This window comes from Camellia sinensis, chromosome 3 (assembly GCF_055761805.1).
Source record: "Camellia sinensis isolate YWXY chromosome 3, ASM5576180v1, whole genome shotgun sequence".
In the NCBI taxonomy this organism is placed as follows: Eukaryota; Viridiplantae; Streptophyta; class Magnoliopsida; order Ericales; family Theaceae; genus Camellia; species Camellia sinensis.
Window position 1 is genome coordinate 115,840,001 of NC_138963.1, and position 24,036 is coordinate 115,864,036.

General features: G+C 39.4%; 1 protein-coding gene across 2 annotated transcripts in view; it reads right to left on the reverse strand.

Moving 5' to 3' along the window:
• Nucleotides 1-23,196, reverse strand: part of LOC145822739 (uncharacterized) — a 31,046-nt gene extending 7,850 nt beyond the window's left edge. The window contains exons 1-3 of one of the 2 annotated variants that reach the window (XM_082920566.1): nucleotides 23,035-23,196; nucleotides 21,888-22,041; nucleotides 20,387-20,466 (exon numbers count right to left, since the gene is read on the reverse strand). In XM_082920566.1, the coding sequence (XP_082776692.1) occupies nucleotides 20,387-20,466; nucleotides 21,888-21,965 (158 nt within the window). In that variant the 5' untranslated portion in view covers nucleotides 21,966-22,041; nucleotides 23,035-23,196. Of the gene's footprint in view, nucleotides 14,459-20,386; nucleotides 20,467-21,887; nucleotides 22,042-23,034 lie in introns of those variants that run through there. The other variant, XR_014364427.1, reaches the window with a different exon arrangement.
• Between the last annotated feature and the right edge of the window lie 840 nt (nucleotides 23,197-24,036).

Sequence of the window (24,036 nt, forward strand, 5' to 3'; positions counted from 1 at the left end):
AATAGTTAGTTAATTCGTAGTAATTAGCTTAGCTAGTTAGTTTCTTCGGACCCTCCTGCATGGGGGCGCAAACTTGTAATAACGTGCATGTCTTCCAACCCCACGTCTTTCTTTCTTTTATTTACCTGTTTATGATAGTTAGTTTAGGGTATCATGTTTCATTTCGTATATATCATACCTTGCATCCATTGTCTTGCATGCATTGGGCTCGGCACATCATTCTAACAATGCATTGTTGTTTAAATACATTCTTTGAATATGTGCTTAGACCGCATGCTATCAAATGGATTCATATGCCATATTAGTAGTCGAGCCAAGTAATTGCATATCCATGCGTTGCATTAGTCACATTGCATAGTTAGGATCATGCATTTTTCTAACTCTTTCATCTTTTTGGTTTGGAGTACTAGGTGAGCTTTTATTTGCTTTAGCATATTGCATTGTATGTTAGCATTGCTATGTCAAAGCATGTTCACCATGAGGCTAAGTGCTTAAATGATAAATTACTTGAATGCCTGTGGATGAAGGCTAATTGCTTGAATTGGAATAATTTGAGTAATATTTATATGCAATCACTTTTTCAAGTGGCACATTCGCAAACTCTTTTAAAAAACAAACATGAAATCAAGTGTTCCAATTTTTGCAAGTTAGTCTATACTTGTATGTGTGCACATCACATAGTAATGCTAGCCTAATAATCGGAACAAGAGCATATAACGTAAATAAGATTCACATCATGATTAGTAGAGGCCGATCTTTAATCGGGCGAGCGGAGGTGCTCAATTCATGACTTTCCCCACTCGTACCTAAGTTCCTGAGCCGAGACAATCTTGGTGATGAGGGACACGTGGCCTTCGGCACGAGTTATGGGTTTCCTAAATTTCTAAAAAATATTTAGGTAGCGCCTCTATATTTGGCAAAGCAGTTCATTTTTGGCAATTTGATTCAAAATTGATTTTTCAAAAGATTTGCCGGATTTAGACTCTTTGGAGTTCATCTATTTCACATTGTATTTGTGAGATTAGATTCAGAACCGCAGGAGTTCGATATTGTAGGGCTTATTCGTCTCCTGAAAGGAGCACAAAAAGTCGAGCTACAGTTTCTGGCGAGTTTGCTGGGGAAATTAGAGAACTTGACTTGAACTTCATGATGTGACATTTTATCTACACTTACATGTTTCTTTGAAATTGCATTTGCATTGGTGCGCTTAAGTCATTACGTTTGTCATCTGCTATTCCTGGACAATTTGCCGGAGGTTTGCCTAAAAACTTGCCAAAAGTGGGCTCTGCCATAATGGGAACACAACCCTTGGATCTGAACTACCGCTGTATTGTTTGATCCTCATTTCACTACTCCGTGTTAGGTGCGAGCGGTATATTAGGCGGTCTTGCCGAGGTACCCTTTTTTGACCATTCAGCCTAGTTGCATATCGAAAAGCCATAGAGACTGTTCCAAACTAGGACAGGATGCTCACCCGAAATGCATGATTGCGTGAAAACCACTTTGTTTGAATAGTGAACCCTAGTTCCTGACGAAACTAGGACAGAGTAACCCTATCCCCTCATAGGGGTGTTTTGGCTCTCACTTAACTGGTATATGCTTTGCAGTGAAACTGTACAGGAATGTGCATAACAGTTGCAAGTTTGGTATCTGTTTTGGGGGTGGAATTCAGTGTGGAGTGCAGTCCTACAGCTTTGATCATGTCTGTGTTGATAGCGTCTTAGCTGAGGTGCTATGTGGTTTCTGATTACCGTTTTCTTTTGCTTTATTTCTTTTTGCTAGGTAGTTTAACACTAGAGCTTTGGAAAGTTCGAATATCCCCCAAGTACTTTGGACTTGAGTCAGAAGGCTTTGTAAAGCTGGGGATCTTGTGCAGGGACTGCCCGTGTTCACCTCACTCTCATTGGTTACAAGACAGAGGAGAATCATGCAAAGTTCACCGGTTCAATTTTTACAGCAGTCACCCCCCAACTCACTTGCGTCTAGTCAGGTTCAAGGACAATCATCTACTTCTAGTCCAGCATGAGATCACTCGCCTATTCCAATGACACAGTATCTCCCAGTCAGTATGGAAGAATTGATACATCATCTGCAGCAGACAATTGAAACCTTACAACAGGATGCGGCCCGTCAACCCATGTAACAAGCGTTGGGCGAATGACTCCCAAACCCGACGGTTTTAGGGCACTAGGTGTAAAGACACCCCTACGGGCTTAATAACTCGAGCTGAAAAGGCTACGAACCCGAATAAGTCTTTATTTTTTTCTTAACTGTGCAATGTCTAGGTCCCTTAAGCTTTCTAATTAACCCATGTAGCAAGTATTGGGACAATGACTCCCAAACTAGACAGTTTTAGGGCAGTAGGTGTAGAGACACCCCTACGGGCTTAATAACTCGAGTTAATGAGGCTATAAACCCAAACAAGTCAAGTTTGTTTGTTTGTTTGTTTTTTTTTTTTTTTGAGAATCAAGGCTACTCATTTGTTCTTTTCTGCAACACTAGCAATTATCAATGATGTACACCAGGGATTAGAATAGATAGGTCACCGCTATGAAAGTGTGTTCATGTGAATCAAGGCATACTCATGACAAGTATACTAATACCACAAATACAAACAACTCTCCTAGTGCAAACATCACATGTAAGTATTTACCCAGTAAACCATTTTCATACAAGTCCACTATGTTCCCCAATTAACATATGCTTATATCACTACCATACTGGCACAAAGTGAACATCAAGTGAAGTGGTGCAATCAAGTGTAGCAAGTACAAACATGAATTGTTATTATAAATACCCTCACCCCCCAACCGTAATACAACATTGTCCTTAATGAAAACAACTGTAAAATAGATAGTAAAATGAGAGACAGAGGATCTTACCATACGGCATAGGCACACATCCAGCGAGGTAAGGACGAACCAAACACAGACACATACACATTTTTTTTTTTGACTATACAGTATAAAAGGAAAAGAAAAATAAAATAAAACAGAACGAAAAGAAATAAAGAAATGAAACAAAGAAAATAGAATGGATATCACTGATTTGGATCTGGCGGTGGTGGAAAATGCTGCTCAAATAAGGCATGCATCAGTGTCCGAGTCTCGAATTCCTCGTCATGAACCCTAGCGCCAAGCTGATCAAACCGCTGCTGGCTTAACTCCCGGTATACGTAGAAGTCAGTTTGCAAAGATACAACTGACTGCTGATACCCATCAAGCGCTGTTTGCGAGTAATCCCGATATGCCTGATAGTCTATCCTGAGATCAACCACAGATTGCTGAATAGCAGCTTGATTATCCAAAAGAGCCTGTTATTGCACTTGTGTCATATGGAATGGTAGTGGTGCTGGCGCGGCGGCGGGCTCTACCGGAACATCGTTAGGATTGGCTGGGGCATTGGGGAGGAGAAGTGGAGGCAGCAGACGAGCAGTGGTTTGGCGCCATTGGGTTTTACCATAAAACGTTGGCGGTGGAAGCTGAACCTCATTGGGTTCAAGTGGGTATGTCCCTTGGCCTTTTATGAGTGCAGTGATGAGGTTGGCGAAAGGGAGGGCCCATATAGAACCGCCTCGGGTGTTGCGCAACTTGACTTCATTAAGGATACGAGCCACTGGTTGAAGATCAAAATAGGGATGTCGACCTAAAATCCGAAGTCAAATCCGTGCAAGGCACGGAGGAAGTCCCCTCGCTGCTCTTCCTTGTGGCCTAGAGGGATGGCATTCTTTTTTAGAACCACATCAAGAAAGAGGAGGCGGCGCAGTAAGTTAGCCCACTGGATGCCAGTTCGATTGTCATCATCCTGTCGCCTCTCATAAAATTTGATCACCAGTGCTGGGATTGTGAGTTCCTGAGTGAACATCGGAAACTGCTCTGCATTGGGAGTGTCCATGAAATAGTGGAAAACCTCGGCAATGGAAGCTAGTGTGACCACTAACTCCACTCTATCAACAACGGACAAAAGAGCTCTTGGGGCCTCGTCACTGATGTACATGTTTTGATAAAAGACTCGCACAGTGCGAGGATATGACGGTTCAGTGACAGTGCAGATGCCCAGGAGGCTCTGGTCTTCAAGTTGTCAAACACTTCACGCAGTGGGTTGATGGCGCCGGAAGAAGTCCACATCAAAGGGTGTGTCACAGGAAATTGGTTTGTTGGCCCAGGTGTCAGTTAGTACATCCCTAACAGCGATGTTAGCATTGCGAGGCCGTTTGCGTGCTCGGCGGGATGATGTAGACATATCTGCACAAAATAATACAACTAACACAACCAAAAACGTGAAACTATTATATCAACACTCATCAAATAACGCATGCATGTACAAATCACTCAAAACCTCATTGTCATCACACTACCGGATTACCTTTATTTCAATTTTTTTTTTAAGAAAATAAAAATAAAATAAATAACTAACTTAAGAAAAATAGGCAAATCAAAGTATGAAATAAAAGAAAAAAAAAAGTTAGTAGAGGAAAAGAAAAGAAAAGAAAACTAAAATAAAATAAAATAAAAATACAAAAATAAAAATAAAAATAAAAACTAAACTACTAAACAATTGAACTAACAATTAAATCACTAAATAAAAATAAAACTAAATCACTAACTAAACAATTAAAACAAAAATAAAAACAATTCACTAACCAATTAAACTAATAAGAATCACTAACTAAACATTTAAACTAAACCACTACATTATACAAAAATAGGCTATAACAAGCTAAATTATTATTATTATTATTATTATTATTATTATTATTATTATTATTATTATTATTATTATTTGTGATTTTTTTTTGGGCCGCACGTGCGGCCATGCACTGGAGATGGCCGCATGCGCAGCGGTCTGTTGCTTGGTTACTGCAACACTTTTTTTTTTTTTGGTATGTGAGGATGAAGATGATGAACGAGATGAAGAATAAGCCTAAAAAACAGCCATTAAACTACTAATGTACTAATATTACAAGTAAAAACTAAGAAATTTGAAGAAAAAGAGAGTGGTTACCTTAAAAAAAAGTAGGAAGAAAAGAAAGGAAGACGAAGATGTAGATTCCACGGAAAAAAAGGCCGCCGGAAGATCGCCGGTCGGAGAAGATGGTGATGCTCCGGTGGGAAGGTGGTGGTGAGAAAAAGGTGAGTGAAGGTTGAAGGAAGAAGGGTTGGTGATGGTGGGACTTTGAGGGGTTGTGAGTTTGTGAGTTTGAGAGAGAGAGAGAGAGAGAGAGAGAGAGCAAAGAAGATGTTGAGAGGTAGAGAGAAAATATCTAGAGAGTGATTGTGAAGGTGGGTCTAGGATTTGGCTTAAAGAAGTGATTTTTTTTTTTTTTTTTGGAAGAAATAAAAAAAATAAGTAAATAAAAACAAAGAAAAAAAAAATCTACAGGATTTTTTTTTTTTGAAGAAGTAAGAAATAAGTAAATAAAAATAAATAAATAAACTGCATGATATTTTATTTATTTTTATTTATATTTTTTTTTGCGAAGGAAAAGAAAAAATAAATTAATTAATAAAATCTGATTTTTTTTTTTTTTTTTCACCAGGCCGCTCGTGCACCCAAGGGGGCCGCTGCACATGAGGTGAATTATGGGCCGCTCCAGCGGCGCTGAAGCAGTGTGCTTTTAGGCCTGGGCCGCTCGTGCAGCCTGGGCCTCCACTCATGCACTCCATATATATATATATATTTTGTTTTTGGAATGGACCGCTCGTGTGCCCATTTGGGCCGCACGAGCGCTGAATTTTGGGCCGCTTGTGCAGTGGAATTGGGGCGCTCCAATGACACTTGCGCAGTGTGTATTTGGGCCTAGGCCACTCGTGCAGCTTGGGCCTCTGCTCGTGCGATCTATATTTTGGGGCCTCCACTCGTGCGCCCATGTGGGCCACATGTGCAGTCTATTGCACTTTTTTTTTTTTTTAATTTATTTATTTAAAACCAAATACAACCCAAAACATGTCAACCATTTCCACCTTCATTTCACATTTGAAATAAATATAGTATTTTGAAAATATCGAAATGCTTAACAAAGGCATAATCTTCACGCGAAGACGACGAGTACTACTTTTCTCCCAAACAATATTTGTAACTTTCCCTATTCTCCAATAGGTTGACAAACTAGGTTGATTTGGTATCCCAAATCGAGGCGCATAAAGTTAACTCAACCTATAGGGTTGCCATACAGAGTTCAAGCTGAGGTGGTTTTGAAGCAATCTCTCCACCCCTGGATATTTAAACCAGACTTTATAGTTTCGGAATTTCTAAACTTTTGCATTTTAGGCTTTGCCATTCGAGCTCTAGATTCCACCGTCTAAGTTGGTCTCCTAGGAACTCACTACAAACACAATTAGGTGGCTATACCAAACCGTCAGATGCCGTTCAGACATGGCAAACATGAAAGGAATTACACCTTTAGAGGATTTAAAGTCTCCTAGACTCAAAGCAATTACTATGGAAGATATATTGGGTCCGTCAAGTGGACAACCTCAATCATCTCCCCTGTCTCAATATCATCCACATAATGTTTCAATCTTTGGCCATTGACCTTGAAGGTCGCACCATCTTGTGGATTTTAATCTCAACCGCCCTATGCGGAAAGACTTCAATAACCTTATATGGGCCATCCCACCGAGACCGGAGTTTACCTAGGAACAAACGCAATTTGGCATTGAAAAGCAACACTTTTTGGTGCGGCTCAAAGGACTTGCGAGAAATATGTTATCATGAAATGCCTTAGTCCTAGCCTTGTAAATTTAGAGCTCTCATATGCATCATTACAGAGCTCCTCTAACTCATTAAGTTAAAGTTTTCGATGGTCATCGACTTTGGCCATATCAAAATTGAACTTCTTAATGCCCCACAAAGCCTAGTGTTCTGACTCAACATGGAGATGGCACGGTTTTCCGAACACAATCCTATATGGAGACATCCCGATGAGTGTTTTATATGCAGCATGATAGGCCCAAAGCGCATCAACCAACCTGGTGGACCAATCTTTCCTATCGGGCCACACAGTTTTCTCGAGGATGTCTTTAACCTCCCTATTAGAAACCTCCACTTGACCACTAGTTTGGGGATGATAGGGAGTGCCAACTTTGTGGGTGACCATGTATTTGAGCACCAATGACTCGAAGAATCGGTTGCAAAAATGTTTGCCACCGTCACTCATTATGGCATGTAGGAACCCAAAATGACAAAAAATGGTCTCGTGGAGGAATTTAACCACAACTTTGTAGTCATTCGTTATGGTGGCTACTGCCTTAACCCACTTGGAGACATAGTCCACAACCACCAAAATTTATTCAAATCCAAAAAGATGGTGGAAAGGGACCCATGAAGTCGATGCTCCAGACATCAAAAATCTCAACAACCAAAATAGGGGTCATCGACATCACATCTCGCCGTGACATAGATCCCATATGTTGATAACGCACACAAACTCTACAGAAGTTATGGGCATCTTTGAAGATAGAGGGCCAGTAGAACCCACATTGTAAAACCTTGGCTGCCATTTTCTGGCAACTTAAATGGCTGCCCCATGCATGAGAGTAACAAAAGGTGAGAATGCTATGGGTTTCACTCTCAAGCACACAACGCCAAATCAGTTGATCCAGACAATACTTGAATAATTGTGGGTCTTCCCAGAAACAGTGCTTGACTTGTGAGAAAAATTGGTCTTTGTCTTGCTTAGACCAAGTTTTAGGAATTTGACCAACTACCAAGGAATTCATTATGTGAGCAAACCACGGGAGGGTGACTTTACTGCAAGAAGTTGCTCATCTGGAAACGAGTCGTGCAAGGCTAAGGGATCACTCATGTGCTCAATAAAGATGCAGTATAGATGATCCGCAACTACATTCTTGGATCCTTTCTTGTTCAGGATTTCTAGGTCAAACTCCTGAAGGAGTAGAATCCACCTAATCAACCTAGGTTTGGTCTCTTTTTTGGACAATAAGTACCGCAAAGCAGCATGATCAGTGAACATAATGACTTTAGACCCTAGGAGGTGAGACCGGAACTTATCATGTGCAAAGACAATAGCTAGTAACTCTTTCTCAGTGGCAGTGTCGTTTAATTGAGCATCAGAAAGAATACGACTAGCATAGGATATGGGACACTTTATTCACCATTTGGCCCAAGACGGCACCGAGGGCATAATCAGATGCATCGCACATGATCTCGAACAGAAGGGACCACTCAGAAGATTGCATGATAGGGGCAGTAGAAAGGGCCGCTTGAAGTGTTTCAAACGCTTTCAAACATGCATCATCAAAGATAAAAGTCGCGTCCTTAGCAAGTAAACTACACAAAGGACGGGATATTTTGCTGAAGTCTTTGATGAATCGACGGTAAAAACCTGCATGCCCTAAGAAATACCTAACTTGACGCACAGAAGTGGGTGGAGGAAGGCCTGCAATGTGGTCAACCTTAGCTTTGTCAACCTCTATACCTCGATGGGACACAATGTGTCCCAACACTATACCCTCACGAACCATAAAATAGCTCTTTTCCCAACTCAAAACAAGGTTTGTCTCCACACATCGAGTAAGTACTTTAGTTAAGTTCTGGAGACATTTCTCAAAAGACAGCCCAAACACATAGAAGTCATCCATGAAGCCCTCTAAGAATTTCTCCACAATGTCAGAGAAGATAGCCATCATGCACTGTTGAAAGGTCGCCGGTGCATTGCAAAGCCCAAAGGGCATTCGGTGATAGGCAAAAGTGCCAAAAGGACATGCGAAGGTGGTCTTTTCTTGGTCATCCGGATACATAGGAACTTGATTGTAACTAGAATAAGGAAACAATAGTAGCTCTGCCCTGCTAACTGCTCTAGGATCTGATCAATAAAAGGTAAAGGAAAATGATCCTTCCTAGTCATGGAATTCTGTCTCCTATAATCAATGCACACTCGCCACTCAGTAGTGGTTCATGTGGGGACTAACTCTCCTCGCTCATTCTCAACAACAATGATGCTCGAATTCTTGGACACCACTTGTGTGGGACTCACCCACTTGCTATCCGAGATGGGGTATATAATACCCGCATCTAACAATTTCAACACCTCATTTTTCACTATCTCCTTCATGTTGGGATTAAGTTTTCGTTGCATTTCCCGAGAAGGTTTGGCATCCTCCTCTAAATGTATATAATGCATGCACATGGAGGGATCTATCCCTCTCAAATCAGCCATTGATCACTCTATAGCACTCCAATGTGCCACAAGAACACTCATTAATTGACTTTTCTACTCTGCAGTTAAGTCAGATGCAATAATGACAGGTAAAGTATCCTTTGGCCCTAAAAATGCATATTTGAGTGTGGCCGGAGTGGCTTCAACTCAAGTGTAGGTGATGTGACTAGGGATGGTGTGGAAGGCTCTCTAGACAGAGGAAGGGACTCAAAGCGGGCTTTCCATAGAGAAAAATCTGATGTAGAAGAAGAATTAAGTAAGGTGTTCACCTCCTCAACCGACCCGTCAATATCAAAATTTTCGAACCCAAAATGAGCTATACAAGCCTCTAGAGGGTCCTCTACAAGAATGGAGGGTAAAGTCTCCTTCACAATCCCATAAACTGCATCCACAAATAAACACTCCTCTCTTTCATGGGGTTGTTGGGATGCTTGGAAAACAATGAGTTTCACTTGCATATTTCCAAATGAAACATCCATAACCCCGTTACAACAATTTATGCATGCATTAGCCATAGCTAAGAAAGGTCGACCGAAGATCACTGAGATTTGTTTCCTGGAGCTGGCTACTGGTTCCATATCTAAAACCAAAAAGTAAACAGGAAAATAAAACCTATCGACCTTTACTAGGACATCCTCAATTATGCCACGTGGCACTTTGAGGGACCGGTCAGCCAATTGGAGTGTGACAATAGTGGGCTTTAACTCGCCAAGTCCAAATTCCTCATACACAGAGTACGACAACAAATTGACACTAGCCCCTAAATCTAACAAGGCCCTATTAATGAAATGGTCCCCTATAATGCATGCAATGGTTGGGGCACCTGGGTCTTTAAGCTTGGGGGGGGTGTTAACTCAATAAAATGGAACTTACTTGCTCCGTAGGTATGACCTTTTGGGACATGTGTATCCTAGATTTACGCTTTTGTGTACAAAGGTCCCTCAAAAATTTAGCATAGGAGGGTACTTGCTTAATCGCCTCTAACAGGGAAAGGTTGATTTTCACCTATTTAAAGACCACCATCATCGCTTCCATGGATGTCGCATTCTTATTAAAAGAGGACGGTGTTTCAAGGCATTGGGGAAAGGGTGCCTTAGGCACATATAGTGCCTTAGGCTTATGTGAAATGCTAGGGACTAAGTCATCCCCCTTAGGTGTTTCTCCCTTACCCTTGGCCTCTTTGTGTTTACCACTGTGGTCACTCTTCTTAGCGCTAGTTGTTTCAGACGCAACTGGTCTAGGCTCTAACTCTCTCACAATTCTCAAAGTGATCACCGCTTGCACTTGTTCATGGTGCTTTCCATTCCAACTAGACATCTCTACCCCATATTGACCCTTAGGGTTGGCCACAGTCTAACTCGGTAATTTTCCCTTATCTCTCCTATTTATGTTATTAGCCATTTGACCCAATTGGGCCTCTAGCTTGGTAATGGAGTGAGTATAGGAGTGAATTATTGGTGCTAAGCCCTTAAGTTCTGAGAGAACTTCTAACACCTGAGTGTCAAAGGCCGAGTTGCCTTGAGGAACAGGCGAGAGTTGTGGTTGCCTGTAAGGTTGTGATGGTCGGTAAGATTGTGGTGCTCAGTAAGAAGATTGGTTGGCAAAATTATTAAAATTCTACCTTGGTGGTGGAGAATTGTAAGAAGTGCCTTGTGAAGGAGGTCTCCATGAAAAATTAGGGTGATTTCTCCATCTTAGATTATATGTGTTGGAATATGGGTCATTACCTAGGTTAGAGAATCCTTGAGCCTCATTTACATGCTCTTGGACTAATTTTGGAAATTGTGATGCCGAAGGGCACTCACTCAAGTCATGAGCAAGACTTGCACAAATAGCACATGCCTCGTAAAATTGAGGCTGATCTTGCTGTGTAAAGGCATGTCCCAAAGCTAATAATTGGTCCATCTTGTGGAACAATGCCTCTACTTGTTGGGCTAACTCTAGGTTTTGCCCTGCATCATAAATGCCCCTGGTTTTCGGGGCTCCAACTATCGGTTGCTGGACTTGCCAGGCTACAGAGGCATGGTAGAGGGAATTGTCACTTAAGTTCTCAAAATAATTGTCATGCCTCGATGTCATTTTTTGACATGAATGCCCCACCACGAGAAGAATCCACCATTTAGCAGTAAGGCTCAGTTAAGCCATATTAAAAGGTTTGCAAAGTTGCCAATCAAGCATTTATTAGGTGGTTAGGGACATTGTTGGAGAAGGTCACGAAGTCTTTCCCATGTTTCATGAAATTGCTCGCCATCAATTTGAGCAAAATTGGTGATGGTTCGCTTGAGTTGGTTGGTCTTACCTTACCAACGGGAAAGTACTTCTCCAAAAACTTCTGTTGGAATTGGTCCCAAGTTGTGATAGAATTAGCAGGTAAGGAGTTCAGCCAGTGTTTGGCTTTGTCCTTTAATGAAAATGTGAACAATCGTAACATTAAGGCCTAATTTGTGAAATTCTGGATCCTTACTGTAGAGCAAATTTTTGGAAATTCATGCAGATGTTTATAAGGGTCATCATGAGCTAGTCCATGGAATGATAGGAGCATTTTGATGGTGTTGGACTTAATCTCATAACGAGCAACAATGGTGTTAGGTAACTGGATGCATGATGGTGATGTATATGCCGTGGGTGTGAAGTAATCCTTAAGGGTCTAGTTGGGCCCATTTAGGTCATTTAGGTTCTCTATCTCTAATGGCTCGAAGTATGGATATGGATATTCAAGCCTAGGAACATGGAAAGGGGCTCTAAGTTTCCTAAGAGTCCTTTCTAGTTCAAGGTCCAAATTCCACAATTTAGGGCGACAAGAACGGCGCTCGTGCATACACCACTCACACACACCACTCACACACACACACACTAAGTTTCGACTTTGTGCACTAAGCTATGAAAGCAAAATACCAAAGGGAAAAATACTCATAGTGGTTTAACGAAAACGCTTTACTCGTCTTGTGAGTGCTTGACGTGTAGACCGTTGTCTCCAACCTCTAATTGAGCTCTTTTTTTTTTCTTTTTAGCACTTTGGTGCTTTGCTTGTGAGTGTTTGCCCTTTTTTTTTAAAGCACTTTAGTGCTGCAATTTGTTTTTGAAGCTCGGTTGCCCTCCGCTTGCATTTCAGTGATAGCTCTACTTGCAAAGACTCTGCACACTTAGCAACACTAAAATATAAAATCCTAAACTAAAAATTTAAATAAGAATATAACTTTAAATTAATTAGTTTCTCCAAAAGTCCCAGGCAACGGCGCCAAAATTTGATGGGTCGTTTCACACACCAAATATAAACACTAAACTAAGTTCCTTAGAATAGTGGTAAGTCCAGGTATCGATTCACAGAAACAAACGGGAAATTAGATTAATTTAATGGTTAAATTCCTAAATTAATTTTGATTAAAAAGATTGAGAGATATTATGACTAACAGAGAATTAAATGAAATTGAGAAATTAAATTGACAATTAAACGTAGGGTTTGAGATATTATTTTTTGGGAAAATCTTAGGGCAAAGAATTCACCACTAACCACATAAATAAGACTTAATATGGGCCATCAATTGTACTCTGGTTTGAGCTACCCAATATTTCACAACTACAAATTTGAAGCATTGATCAAGAGGATTGTTGTGTTCAACGTACAGGCACGAGTCATCTCAAGTAGCATGAGGCGTTTGCTCTAAAATATGGTAGCAACACGACCCGTCTCTCGTAGCATGACTCATCTCATACTTTGAACACAAATACAAAGAAAACTAATGTATGGAAAGCACTAAACAATTACAGAGAGTAAAACACTTGAAGAGATGAAAAGGAAAATTAATATAAATGTAGGAACCCACATTTTATGTTCTCATCATGTTCATGAGCATCTGTATGATTATGACTTGTTAAGTTTGCATGTGTGTGTTGTGATTTGTTTCGCTTGAGCTAATGTGATCCATGCCTTGTTTTGAAGCCTTGTGATTTGTCTAAGTGTGGTGTACTTGTCTCGTTCTTTCCTTGATGTGGAACTTAGGTCACGCCTTGCCTGAGTTATGCTAGCCGATGTTATTCTAAGCCGAGGTCATCCTTAGTCTAGTAGTAGTATCTTGGAACCCCTTGTTGACCTCCGTTCTCGCCTTGACACATTAGCCGAGATGTTACCTTGCACCCAAGCGATCTCGTCCTGGAGTGGTACGACCTAGGCCGAGGTGTGGCGCATCTAGGCCAAGATGTGGCACAGCTTAGTCAAGTGTTGTCCTTCCTAGCCGAGGTCATTGTCACCTTAGTTGCCGAAGTCCTTTGTTAGCCGATGTCACCCCTTGCCGGAGTGCCATTCCGTATAGCTTGTTAGATACGCCTTGTTGTTAGCCGATGTCATTGCCCCGTCAGAGAGCCCATACCGCTTTACTTGTTGAACACCCTTCCACCATGCTTTGTCTGGTCTGTCAGCCACCTTTTCAGGAAGAACCCAACCAGTCGCCGCCACGTGTCTCAGCAGAGGGTTAACCCCAGAACCGGGTAAAGAAAACTATCATTTGGTATCATAAACTTGCCTTGTAGAGAGAGAAGCTCTAGGAGGAAGAAAGAGTTTTAGAGTGAGGAAGTAGATCTTCAAGCTTGATTCCTAGAGATCGAACCGTTAAATCCGTGTTCTAAGGTTAGATTCTTGATCTGCTCATGATGTTCTCTATGTTCATGTTATTGCATTGCATGATCGAATATGATTTGTAAGCCATGCATTGTTTTGAAGTTCGATTTTAGAAAGAGAAAATGACATTCATGTGTCCTTCAAGAAAAGTCTTGTTTTGATCTGAAAGCTTGCATAAAGAATCATGTTTTGTGTTTATTTCCGCAAGAATTCCAAGTACGGGTACCCAGGTCCATGTTTTCAAACTCATAGCACGAAAATCCCAGATTTGTGATGTCAGATTATGATTGAACATTCATATTTTTCATGTTTTCACACTCATGTTCTTCATGTTCATCAGCAGAGGGAAACCCAGAGTTTCCCGACCTCGTTTCCTTGCATGTGGCCCTCGGGAACACACCTCGGCGAGGAGGTGTGGAACCTCGGCCTAGACCTGGTTAGTGCCCAGCATGCTTTTCCGAGATCATTTGCATACATAAGAGACTTGTTTGAAAGTGCATTCAATAGGCTTTGCCCTGTGTTTGTAGGACTTGGGCTTGTCTCGACCCCGACGTGTGAAGAAACTATGTGAGTGGTATTTTTAATAAAGCTATGTTACACTTGCTTTCATAAAATCTCGTCTTGCCTTGTTTTGAAAAGTACTTGATCTAGCATGAATGACTATCCCTACTTGAATATTAAACGCTATCTTGTTTTGATGACATGTCTTGAAAGTCCTTAGTTGCAGGGGACTATAATGCAACTGCACTCTTGTCTTGAAAGTCCTTAGTTGCAGGGGACTATAATGCAACTGCACTCTTGTCTTGAAAGTCCTTAGCTGCAGGGGACTATAATGCAACTGCACTCTTGTCTTGAAAGTCCTTAGCTGCAGGGGACTATAATGCAACTGCACTCTTGTCTTGAAAGTCCTTAGTTGCAGGGGACTATAATGCAACTGCACTCTTGTCTTGGAATTGTCATCACCCTCTTGTATTAAGTAGATGTAATAACATCCAAAGAACTTGAAAGGCCGGCAATGAACTTGATTTCCCCTTGATTGTAATGTATGCTATGTATTGTTTTGAAAGAAATCTTGGATATCAATCATGCAAAACCTTTATTTCTAATATCATTCATTGAGTATCCAAGCTCACCCTCTCTATATATATGTAGGTGACGAACAAGAAGGCATTGAGGCCTAGACGTGATGCCGATGTGTTTTTGGGTGCATTGTCGACATGTTTTGGATTAGCATTTTTGTACCATCTTGAAGATCATGCTTCTTGGCTTATTTTTCATTTGTACTTGTATATGTCGGCTTGAGAAGCGTTTTGGTCAAGATGTATTTTGTATCTCATTTCCTTATTGTATCTAAGTTGTAGACCTTGTAAAAATGTATGTCATTTCATTGGACTTAAGCACGGCTCTCATGGACTATTTAGATTCTGTATATGTATATATATTGCTTCCGCACTTGTAAGCCCCATATTTTATACTCTGATTGTGTGTGATTTTGTAAGTCGGCCTTCGGTAATCTCGAATTACTGGCCATCACGGCACCAAACTACTAGGGGCGGTTTGGGGGCGTGACAATAAACTTCTAAAATATCCACAAATTTGTTCAAACCATTTCACAATCAAATCTTAAGAAAAATCCCTTTACATGGCTAGGGTTTCATCAAAACCCTAAAACTGGAAGACTAGCCACTCATGGAGGAGTAGGATGAGGTAGAAGAGGTGGAAGAGGAAGAAGCCCCCATTAAAGTTGCCTTTGAAGTTTTAGAATCCCTCTCTTCAAAGCCTAGCCTCCCTTTTCCTTAGAATATTTTTCGAACTCCTTTTCTTCTTTTTTTCCTAGCAGAAGAGTCTTAAATTTTCACGCACGCAACCCTAGGTGGGGCGCTCTAGTGCCCATGTGGGTCGCTCGAGCGGTGGTGGGCCGCACGTGCAGTGGAGCTTGGCCGCACATGCGATGAGGTAGTATTTTAGGATTTTTTGCTCCTTGCACGGAGAATCTGTTTTTGCACCCTTTTTTGCTTGAATGTACGTGTTGCCTGCCAAATCTGCACAAGTGCACAAAACACATCATCTTCACCAAATAAACAACATTAAAAGACTAAAAATGTAACTTAATTGACCTCAATGCAGAGTATCTTTCGGCCTACATCACCTCTTGCTCCAACCATGGCAGACTTAGACCCGCAACGACGAAACCCTCGTAGGTGTGCGCGAGAAAAACGAGCTTTAAGCCCTCGCCACTGCTGAAGCCCATATGGACAAAGACGACAGACGGACACCTAGGTTTTAGAGGATCGTATAAGGGAGCATGACGCATTGATTAGGAGGATGACAACAGACATGGAGACTCTAAAACGCCAAGTGAAAGGCAAAGGCGTGGCTGGGGTGGAGATCCGCAAAGGGCGAACACAATCCTGCCATTCTAGGGATCGGGATAGGCATGCCACGCCCACACATTCTGAGAGTAGAAGCCTCTAGACAAGTAACACTCATTCAAGAACTTCTAGAAGTTGTTACTCTAAGTCTGAGAGGACGAGGTCTAAAAGATTATATACTGAAGGGAGCAGTTATCGACCCTTACACAATCATCAAACTTCTTCGCGACATACTGAGTTGCCCAGATCAGTAGATTGTAGACTTTTTTAGAAGAACGGGCACGTAGGAGTGAAGTTGCCCCAGCACAGAACCCCCAAATAGTATCTGCTTTGCAGCGATTGGCTCCTAAGAAGCATGGAAGCGTCGAGGTTGCAATGCCAATGTCGCACCTTACCTATGAACTAGCAGACAAAGCGTTGGTAAGATTGCAGAGCTCGTTGTTTATTCCGACGACAGAGAACGCATCATTGCCTTTAGGCTTTAACCAGCCAAAGTTTATGCTTTGTGACGGGAAGTCAAATCCGTACATGCACCTTAGTCACTTTCAACAAGTAATGGCTATACACAGGTAGAATGAGGCCTCGATGTGCATCTTGTTTTCGTTGAGTCTTGAGGAATTGGGTTTGACTTGGTTTGAGAGGTTGCCAGAAGGCAACATTGCCTCCTGGGCACAACTCTCAGAGTCATTTGTTACTAGATTCAAAACAAATACCAAGGCGCTTGTGGAAGTCGACCAATTGCTTGTCATTCACATGGGCGAGAAAGAGACGATAAAGTCCTACAACAATAGATACTAGGAGACCTTCAATCAGATTGGCAAATGTCCCACCAACCTAGCTATTGCCCAATACAAGAGCTTTCCGGTTGGGCACAGATTAAGGGATTCCATGTCAATGACTCCACCTCTTACTATGGAAGCCTTGATGGAAAGAGTGCACCAACACATCAGGGTGGAGGAGGATGGCACCTGCACTAAGGCACAGTCCGGTACAACAGCGATGTTGGACAAAAAGACTTCAGCCAAGGCTACCACAGTTTGAAAGAAAGGCCGGCCGAACTACAACAACTATGGTGACCCTCCCCAAGTTAATGAGGAAACCAAAGCAAGGAGGTAAAGGTTCGCACCGCCATCACGATGGTTTTTAAGAAGCCTATCTATCTAATACTTAGTGAAATACGCAATAAACCCTTTGTTCGGCGGCCTACCAAATTGGGAGAAGAGTAGAGGGATTATGATGAGAGATACTGGTGCACCTTCCACGATAAAGTTGGGCACCACACTGAATATTGCACACCACTGAAGCAGCATCTGGAGGATTTGGTGGCAGTAGGCCACTGTAGCTGGTTTTTCGTGCTCCTCGGAGGGGTTTAGTCTTCTCGGATGCGATTGCCCTACAGTTCGAACTCCTGTGATTCTGAATCTAGTTTCATAAGTGCAATGTGAAACATAAAATGAATGAGTCGAAATCTGGCAAATCCTAGAAAATCCATTAATCATCAGAGATGTCAAAAATGGATTGTATTGCCAGATTTTAAAGTCGCCACCTAAATGTTTTTGAAAAATTTAAGAAACCTGTGACTCGTGCCAAAGGCCACTTGTTCGTTATAACCAAAGTGTCTTGGTTCGGGAACTTAGGTATGAGCAATGCTTTAAAAGCCAGTCTAGTGAGCGAACTGGAAAAGAGATCGGGTGGACGGGTCACCGGTTCAACCGTCGGGTTGAACCGGAATCGAACCGTGACATAATAAATATATTAAATTTATATTTAAATAAAAATATAAGTAATAAAATTATAAATTAAAAAAATAAAATATTAAATCATCTTAAATATTTCTACTAATATTTTTTTTCCTAAAAAATATAATAATATATTTCAAAATATTACTAATTTTAATTTTGGAAGAGGAAATCAAATATTCAATATTCCCTCCATATGATTTTAATTCAAATAATTTAATTGAAAGAAGAGCAAAAATTTTGGAGGGATATCAAAATTTCAATTCTCCCTCCAATAAATTTGATTGAATCCCACATGAATTTCTTGAGTTTTTTTGGAAGAATTTTTTTCTTATAAATAGGTAGAGACTCATAATAATTTCAAGCTCTTAATGGGATTCCTTACAAGAGGAGACCTTTGAAAAAGAGTTTTCAATTAAAGTTTTCTTATATATATATATATATAATAAGAAAGAAAGAAAGAATAAAAAATATAGAAAATATCCAAAAAAAGTTCAAAATTTTTAGTCTTAGTGACCTGGCGCCGGGTCGACCGGTTTGGTGGTTCAATCGCCGATTTTCCCAATTCTCTCCAAATAGGCCGGTTTTTTACTTCGATAGGTTCAAAGGGTATATCCGGACTGGAACCCCAACCAATTGACGGTTCAACCGGTCTAACCGGCCGGTCTGGTCCGGTTTTCAAAACCATGGGTATGACGGAAAGATCATGAATTGAGCATCTTACTCACCCAATAAAAGATTGGCTTTTACTAAATCATGATGTGAATTTTATGGACATTATATACTCATGTTTTGAATATTTAATATACTAACATTACTCTGTGAAGCAAACAAGTATAGACCACGTCACACTACAGGAAATAACACAATTGGCGACTAAAATATTAATTGCCAAAGCCCCATTTTTTGAATGCCGAAAGTAAATGGCGACATTATTTTTTGTCGCCCAGATAGTCGCCAATACACTATCGGCAATAGTATTGCCGACTAAACTTTGCTTGGTCGCTAATAGTATACTTTACGCTGCTAAACTTTTATTAGTAGGCAAATGAAACATTTTGGCGACAAAAATATTAGTCGCCGAAAGTGATATTCAGTTATCGGAGACTAAACATTTTTGTCGCCAAAAGGTTGGAAGTTTTAATTTCACTCTTTCGCGCCCAAATTGTTTGGTCCTTGTCAATTTTCACAACTAGACATTTTAGTCGCCAAAAGGGTGGATCTTTTTCATTTCATTCTTTTGCGACCAAATTGTTTGGTCACCGAAGGATGTCATGTTTTCCGTGACCAAAATATTTAGTCGGCAATAGTTTATTCCTTCATTCTGATTTGTTTTGGCTGCTAACTGTTTGGTCACCAAAAGCCATTTGTTCATTTTTACTACTAAATATTTAGTCAGCAAAACCTTTGCTTGCATTTTTGGCCACCAATATATTTAGTCGCCAAAAACTTAATATCCATAAGGTAATCCATACTATGAGAAAACAGTAATCTATACCACACTCCACACATAACATTTTTTTAAAGTAAATTTCATATCTAAAAGGTAATCTATACCATGACAAAACAATAATCTATACCGCACCAAAAACTAAGTTGTACTACATCCAAAGATAATCTGTATCACGCCAAATCGTGGATATGTGTACCAAGACAAAAAAGTAATTTGTACGAACAAAAGTAAGTTGTATCAACACAATGTCTTCTGTACTTGCCAAGAAAAAGTCGTATCCACAACTACATGTCAAAAACCATAAGTGAAAATAATGCAAATCATTAGTATTGATGACATATTGGCATATTTTAAAATATAAATAAAAAAACGCCTTCTTGTGCAGCCTCAATTTATTTTGCCATTTACTTTACATGTGATGTCATAGTCAACACAAGTCCACAGTAAAAATTTCTCTCCACAATTGGGCAGAACCATAGTGTAAGCATTCCTAAATACATAACAAAATTATGAGAAGCACAGAGCATTCAGAGGCAAAACATTTTTTTAGACATCTGGCATCTATTCCTTCATGATTTGATAAATTATTTTAATTTTTTGTGCTTATTTGCAGTTATTGCTTGGTTGGCTTCTATGGCTAATCTTAGAAGGAAGAAAAATTGAGGCTTTCTAAGGCTTTCAGTGTTCATAAGGCTTTTTGTGTTGATGGATGCAAATAAATAAGTCATTTCATAAAAAAGTGAAGAATAAACTTAAGCCATGGTAAACCCTCTGGTGAGACACAACAAAGACACATGTCTAAAGGACATCTGGTACCATTGAAAAAAGATTTAAGCATAGAACTTTTGACAGGAACGGTGTGAGGTGCCTTAACCTAACTCATTTTACTTGAAACAGGAAATCATCCAGACTATTTCTTAACAGAAAATGGATGCGTAAGAAAATCAGGAAGTTCAATACACGTTGTTTTCTTAGGCCTACATATATCTCTCAATTTTTTTCTTATCTAGACCAACATATACTTACTTCTTGTCCATTGGCCACCAAACTTTTATTCTACAATCAATCAGGTCCATCGTCTCACTTCCACCTTTCTCTGAGGTGCACTGAGGAAGAAACAGAGCAGCAGGTCAAGTAACGGCATATACTTTAAGTAAAGCTGTCTCTGATTCTTAATTTTTAGTGTGAAAAATCTTGAAATAATTGACAATCAGAAAATTTCCACATACGTAATTTAAAAAACCAAAAATTTCATACAACTTCCAGCAATTGAAAATAAATAGAAATACAATGTTTTATGTGCAAATCATTGGGACGACAAGTTCACACCATCAAATAATAGCCCACCATCATACCATTACAAGCTCTGTGCACTTTGTGATACAACATGTCATGTGGATCAAGCAGGAAACCAGCACATGCACACCAAATCTCTGAGATGGCATATTCTTAAGAAGCCTGAAGCCTCTTCAATGTGTGTATATACATATATATATATATATAATTTTTTTAAACCCATAAAAAAAGTGAATAATTTGATTCCCTTTTCTTTTCTATTCTCTCCAACAAAATCAATATCCAAACATAATAGCTTTCCTTTCAAATGGTTGGAAAAAAAGAAGCAACATTATAGGACTTGTGCCTCCCATGGAAGATTATGTCAGCTCATTCACAGACAACAACTATAAAAAATGATACAAAGGGCAACACTATTATTTTTTTGGGAATATTGTGCTAGTTCTTGCTTTTTAACATAAAGATGCAGAAAATTGCAAGGTTCCTCCACTTCAATTGAGAACAACATTGGCAAGTGTAAAGCACAGGTAGCTTCCATTTTCTGATAGTTGACAATCTACTTCTACAACTGGAAGGCATCTAATAAATGGTGGGATAATATTAAAATCCCATCATCTTAGAGAAGATTCGAAAAATGGCAGATTGAAAATACTCAAACAAAGTTCACTTATCAGACTCATCTGTAGGTACGAAATGTATGTCACAGATACACTGGGAAAATAAATGGACAACTGGGGAGAAAGAGCATAGCAATGGTATAAAAACTCTTGAAAAAAAAAAATTGGTAAAGAAAGAAAATAGCATGAACACATCAAATAAACTAAGTTAAAGCACCAATGTTAACTGGTGAGACAGTTGCTAATCTCCAGCTCACAGACACTTGGGCCAATCAGCAAGCTGAGTGTTGTCGCTATGCTAGGCATCACTAGACCTGCTGCAGCTCGGGTCCAGTCCGCTGGTCAAACACCCAACAAGCAAGGTCTCAATCTGGAGGGACCAAGAAATTCCAACAGTGTTACTTGAGCTGGGAGCAGGGCCTAGGTACCCCACTCGGACGAGTCTTAAAGAGAGAGACTTTGACCAATACGTGTGTGCAAATTATGACACGCTAACTAACTAGTAAACCACCATATATGTTTAACTCCAACACAAGTGTGTCTGAGTATGTTGTATATAGTAAAAATTTTGAGCATCATGTGCCTAAAATATTTATTCAATAACCACCACTAACCTCTATTTGGAATTCTTCTGCTCCTTGGCTGGAATCAATTGCAAGCACTTTAACAGCAACAGTCTCACCAGTTAACATCTGAGCTTTATAAACTGGACCAAATGCCCCTTGACCAATCAATGTGGTAAAATTACAGGTTGCTTTTTGCAAATCCCTGATTTAGTAGCAATAGAAACAAGTTAAGAACGGACAAGGAAAAGAAGAATCTTAACAAATTAACAGCACCACCCCAAAAAAAAAAAAAAAAACCTAAAGAATATATATATATATGTAGATGTATAAACTGCTTTGTGCAGACATATAGTTGTTTTTATTGCTCATTTTGGACCAAAATAAACAATTTGAGTGGAGATAAGTGCGCCTTTTGTTAATGATTTAACAATGAATGAAGGTTAAGAAGTAGAAAGAATCCAAGAAAGCTTATCAAGCATCAAACTAAAGCATCCACTGCCCATCTAAAAAAAAAAAAAAACTAAACCATCTGTATTGCATACTTGCAATAAAGAATGTTGGTGTTAGCCATCTCACACAACAATTTAAAAACAAGTAAAGACAAATACAGTATATGGTATCCATAACATTTCATCACAATGTTTTAAGCATTATTGACACTCAAATCTGGGGCTGCATGTCCAATTTTTTCCGTAGATGCTTACGGACCAATTTCGTCATACAAATCAACAAGTAGCAGAGATGATGATGGATTAAGGTGATAACCATCCTCCAGTATGAGGAGACTTATCTAGATATTTGACAAAGGTTGTACCCAAGAATCCAATTTGCTTCTCCTAGTTGAATAGCAAAATCAAGTTATCTCCATTATGCATGATCGCTACCACCACCCTTTATTTTTCCCTAGTATATATTTGACAAGCCTAGCTATTGAGGAAATAAGATAAACATCTAACTTCTGATATCAACATTATATTGGCGATATTCCATTTTTAATTTTATCAAAAAGGAACACATACAACATATCTTCTTGTGATTAATGAATAAAAGAAAACCAGAAATGCCAAATGTGATTTCTATACTTACTTCTTCCCCAAAACTATGTTACAATCCAAATGGTGGAAAAAAGAGATAGATATTAGGGGAAGAGAGGCAGAGAGAGAGAGAGAGAGAAGGCAAAATAGAGAGGACATACTTGGGGTAATGTTCAAATAGTGGATCGACGGTGGTGCTCGATGGCGGTGATGATCCTTACCTGACGGCGATGGAGACAAAGCGACAGAGATTCCAATATCAGGAGGAGGGCAACCGGCATAACGGAGAGAGAGTAATAAATGAGAGAGACATAGGCGCGAGACACCTAGGCCTACTTTGGAAGACTAAATAAGTGCATTTTTTGACTTTTTATGAAATATGGGTTGGGTTTGAAGTGATGTGTTAGAGAGATGATATGACTTAAATAAGATGATGTGACTTAAATAGGATAGTGACTTTTTGACTTTTTATCTTTTTTCAATCATGCCAAACTTAGCCTTAGAGAGACAGAGGCGTAAGAGATTGAGGCCTGGTTTGGGGAGAAATTTTTTGGAAATATACTCCGCACATAGTTTTGTTTTTGTTTTTGTTTTTGTTTGTTTGTTTTTTTTTTTTTTTAAGAGTGATCAAATCAAATAGATTTTTTTAAAAAAATTTCAGAAATGTATTTGGTTATCCAATTTTTAGAATTATTTTTGAAATATGTTTAAAAAAAAGACTAACTAAATAAGTTTTTATACTTTTATCTCAAAAATTATTCTACAAAAAGGCAAATCAAATAAGTTTTTGTACTTTTTATCTTAAAAATTACTTTAAAAAAGGTAAATTAAACAAATTTTTGTACTTTTTTTTTATCTCAAAAACTACTTTACAAAAAAAACCAAAGTTATTTTAGAGAGAATATTTAGGAAAAGACAACCAAACAAATTTTTATACTTTTTATCTCAAAAACTACTCTACAAAAAAAAAAAAAAAAAAAACCAAAGTTATTTTAGAGAGAATATTTAGAAAAAGGCAAACCAAACAAACTTTGTACTTTTTTATTTCAAAAACTACTCTACAAATACAAACCAAACACACAGCCTTCTTGTTTTGAGGAATTATTTAATTAATAGTTTATTATTCAGTTCATTTTTTTTTTCCCTAGATTAATAGTTCTTTT